The sequence below is a fragment of the Alosa pseudoharengus genome, unplaced genomic scaffold, assembly GCF_046254945.1.
Source record: "Alosa pseudoharengus isolate Yale_2024_CS ecotype anadromous, Long Island Sound unplaced genomic scaffold, YU_APseudo_1.1 YU_APseudo_1.1_scf_19, whole genome shotgun sequence".
NCBI lineage: Eukaryota > Metazoa > Chordata > Actinopteri > Clupeiformes > Clupeidae > Alosa > Alosa pseudoharengus.
This window is the reverse complement of record NW_027468657.1, coordinates 23,085,415-23,087,901: the sequence shown is the minus strand read 5'-3', so window position 1 is coordinate 23,087,901 and position 2,487 is coordinate 23,085,415. Positions and strand designations below refer to the sequence as shown.

At 46.7% G+C, this 2,487-nt stretch overlaps 1 protein-coding gene across 1 annotated transcript; it reads right to left on the bottom strand.

The window, feature by feature from the left end:
* asb12b (ankyrin repeat and SOCS box-containing 12b) lies at positions 1 to 2,487 on the bottom strand. The gene is made up of 3 exons (XM_076292926.1): positions 2,353 to 2,487; positions 1,183 to 2,025; positions 1 to 586 (listed from the first exon to the last, which is right to left on the bottom strand). Exons 2-3 carry the CDS (start codon positions 1,988 to 1,990, stop codon positions 453 to 455), a joined length of 942 nt encoding a protein of 313 aa, XP_076149041.1. The 5' UTR covers positions 1,991 to 2,025; positions 2,353 to 2,487; the 3' UTR covers positions 1 to 452.

The window sequence follows — 2,487 nt, the reverse complement described above, 5'->3', positions numbered from 1 at the left end:
ACTCCTTTCCACCAGAGGGCGATAGACTAAGGATAACCAGAATTCAAGATGAGGCAAGTACAACATGCTTGTTGTTTACTTGTATAAAAAACATTGTTACAGGTCGTGCCAAAGTAAATGAAATGCTTTCTTAACATTCTTTGAAAACTGAAAACAAGGATAAAATTAAATACATTATCATCTTCATAAATACTCTCAGAAAATGAAACTCCCACAAATAATCTGATATAATCTGATGATCCATTGTCATTGTTTTTGCTTCTTCTTTGTTAATTTAAGGCTGTGGTGTGATCATTTCTCCCCCCCCAAAAAAAACAAAAAAAAAACAGCTTTGTTCATCAGTCCTGTCTTATCCCATACAAAAACTCACAATTAGACATCAAACATATATCCGCAGAGCGACCCTGTGATTCTCCATTCATCTTTGCCCTTTCAGACCTAGTGAGATCATCTCAAGTGACATGCTTCAAATAGTTCCGTAGAATCGGGGGGATATCCAGTTGATCAATGGCACTCATTTTATTTGCTTTTGGGAGGTAGTTTCGAACAGCAAGGCGAGACTGTGACATCAAGGTGCAAGGACAAACTGTAAGAAGATAAAACAAAAGGTATATTATCCCTCAGCATGAATCGAAGAGCAATAGGTGTGCTGAAACCCTTAACTAAACTTATTTATGTAATATATGTAGGCCTATATTTGATGTGCCAAGACTCCCTACACTAAACCGACAAAACATACATTGGGCCAAGACAACTTTAAGAACAACTTTGAATCGTCAAACTTGCTAAATTCAGTTTGACTTCATCCTAAAGATGGCCATAACTTAACATAACTTAACATTATGCAGTGAACTTTTCCTTTTGGGTTTTAGTTCAGGTACTCCCTCAATTGGGGACTTCCTTCAACTATACCAGGATCTAATCAGATCAGGCCCAGGTATATATTCTGTATGATTTAGTAGTTCCGTGGAAAACTGAATTGAACATTCAATACTATATCACTGTGTATCTTACGTCAGTAATCTGTATGGGTAACAAGTATCTGACCAGAATGGCAACTTTGTTTTTAAGGCCCTGTCACACCCATTGACAGGTTTCCCAGAGGCTCTGGGAGTTACCCATAATTCACTTCTTTGTGATTAGTGAGTGCTTTTGTAATTTGACAGGTGAGTGGCTCCTCACCTCTGGCAGCGAGCAGGATCCCCACGGCCTCGTTCTGCTTGGTGGTCTTGTCGATGATGAGCGTGGGCAGGTAGACGTTGGCTCCGAACTCGATGAGCAGCTGCACGTACTCCACCCCGCAGCCGTAGCGCAGGCACATCTCCAGCACGGTCTTGGGCTGCTTGATGCGGGCCAGCATCTTGGCCTCCGTGCAGTTGAAGTCCGGGTTGGCGCCGTGCAGCAGCAGCAGCTTGAAGCAGTCCAGGTGGCCGTAGACGGCCGAGATGTAGAGTGGCCCGCGGCACGCCGTGGCGTTGGACGCCCAGTCGGGCACTTTGGGCCGCACGTCCACCTCCGCCCCTGCGTCCAGCAGCTCACGCAGGATGTCCACGTCGCCCTCCCGCGCGGCGGTCAGCACCGGCGAGCAGTTGTTGTACTGGCTGCCGTTGGGGTCGGCGCCGGCCTTGAGTAAGGCCGTTACACAGTCCAGGTGTTTGCCGCTGACCGCTGTGAAGAGCGGCGTCTGGGCCTTGACGTCCAGGCTGTCCACCTCTGCACCGTGGGTCAGCAGCACCTCCAGGCAGCGCAGGTGACCCAGCGCGGCGGCCGTACGGAGCGGCGTGCCCGGGATGCCCCAGCCGCTGCGGCTGTTGATGCAACGGCGGAAACGCTCCTCGCCGAGCAGCTCGGCCAGCAGACGGTCATCATCGCCGGTGACGGCCTGCGTGAGCATATTGCTCTCATCCTCCTCGTCCTCTTTGGGCTGGAGCAGAGAGAAGATCTTGGAGATGTCCATCAAACTCATGGTGACGGCACTCTCAAGAACCATAGTGTGTAGACAACGAAAGAAACTCACACATCCATCTGGAATTAAAGAGCATTTAGATTCCATCGTGTGAACTATATGTGTGAGAACTATTCAAACAAAGACCAAATTTACATTTGCATAATCCTAATCTCAGTAAACAAACTACTTTTTACAAACTACAAACCACAAGATTAAAGTACTTAACAGAATTGAATTATACTTTTGTTCTCAAATATGACTTTTTCATATGACCTTCAACTATGAGGTTTGTGGTGGAGATTTGTGCCAGACAGAAACCACAGTAAGCAACACCAGACGCACTCCCAAATGGCCCGTCAGAGTCACACAAACAAACAAAACACTTTGAGGTAAAATCCACTTACTTTGCTTTTAGACTATCCCTTCAGACGCTTGCAGCTACATTAACTCATCCATCTTCCGTTCAGCTGCAAATCCATTGTGGCTCAATTACCCCCCACAAAAAAGCAATAGTGTTCTTTCTTTCGCTGCTGGGAAGT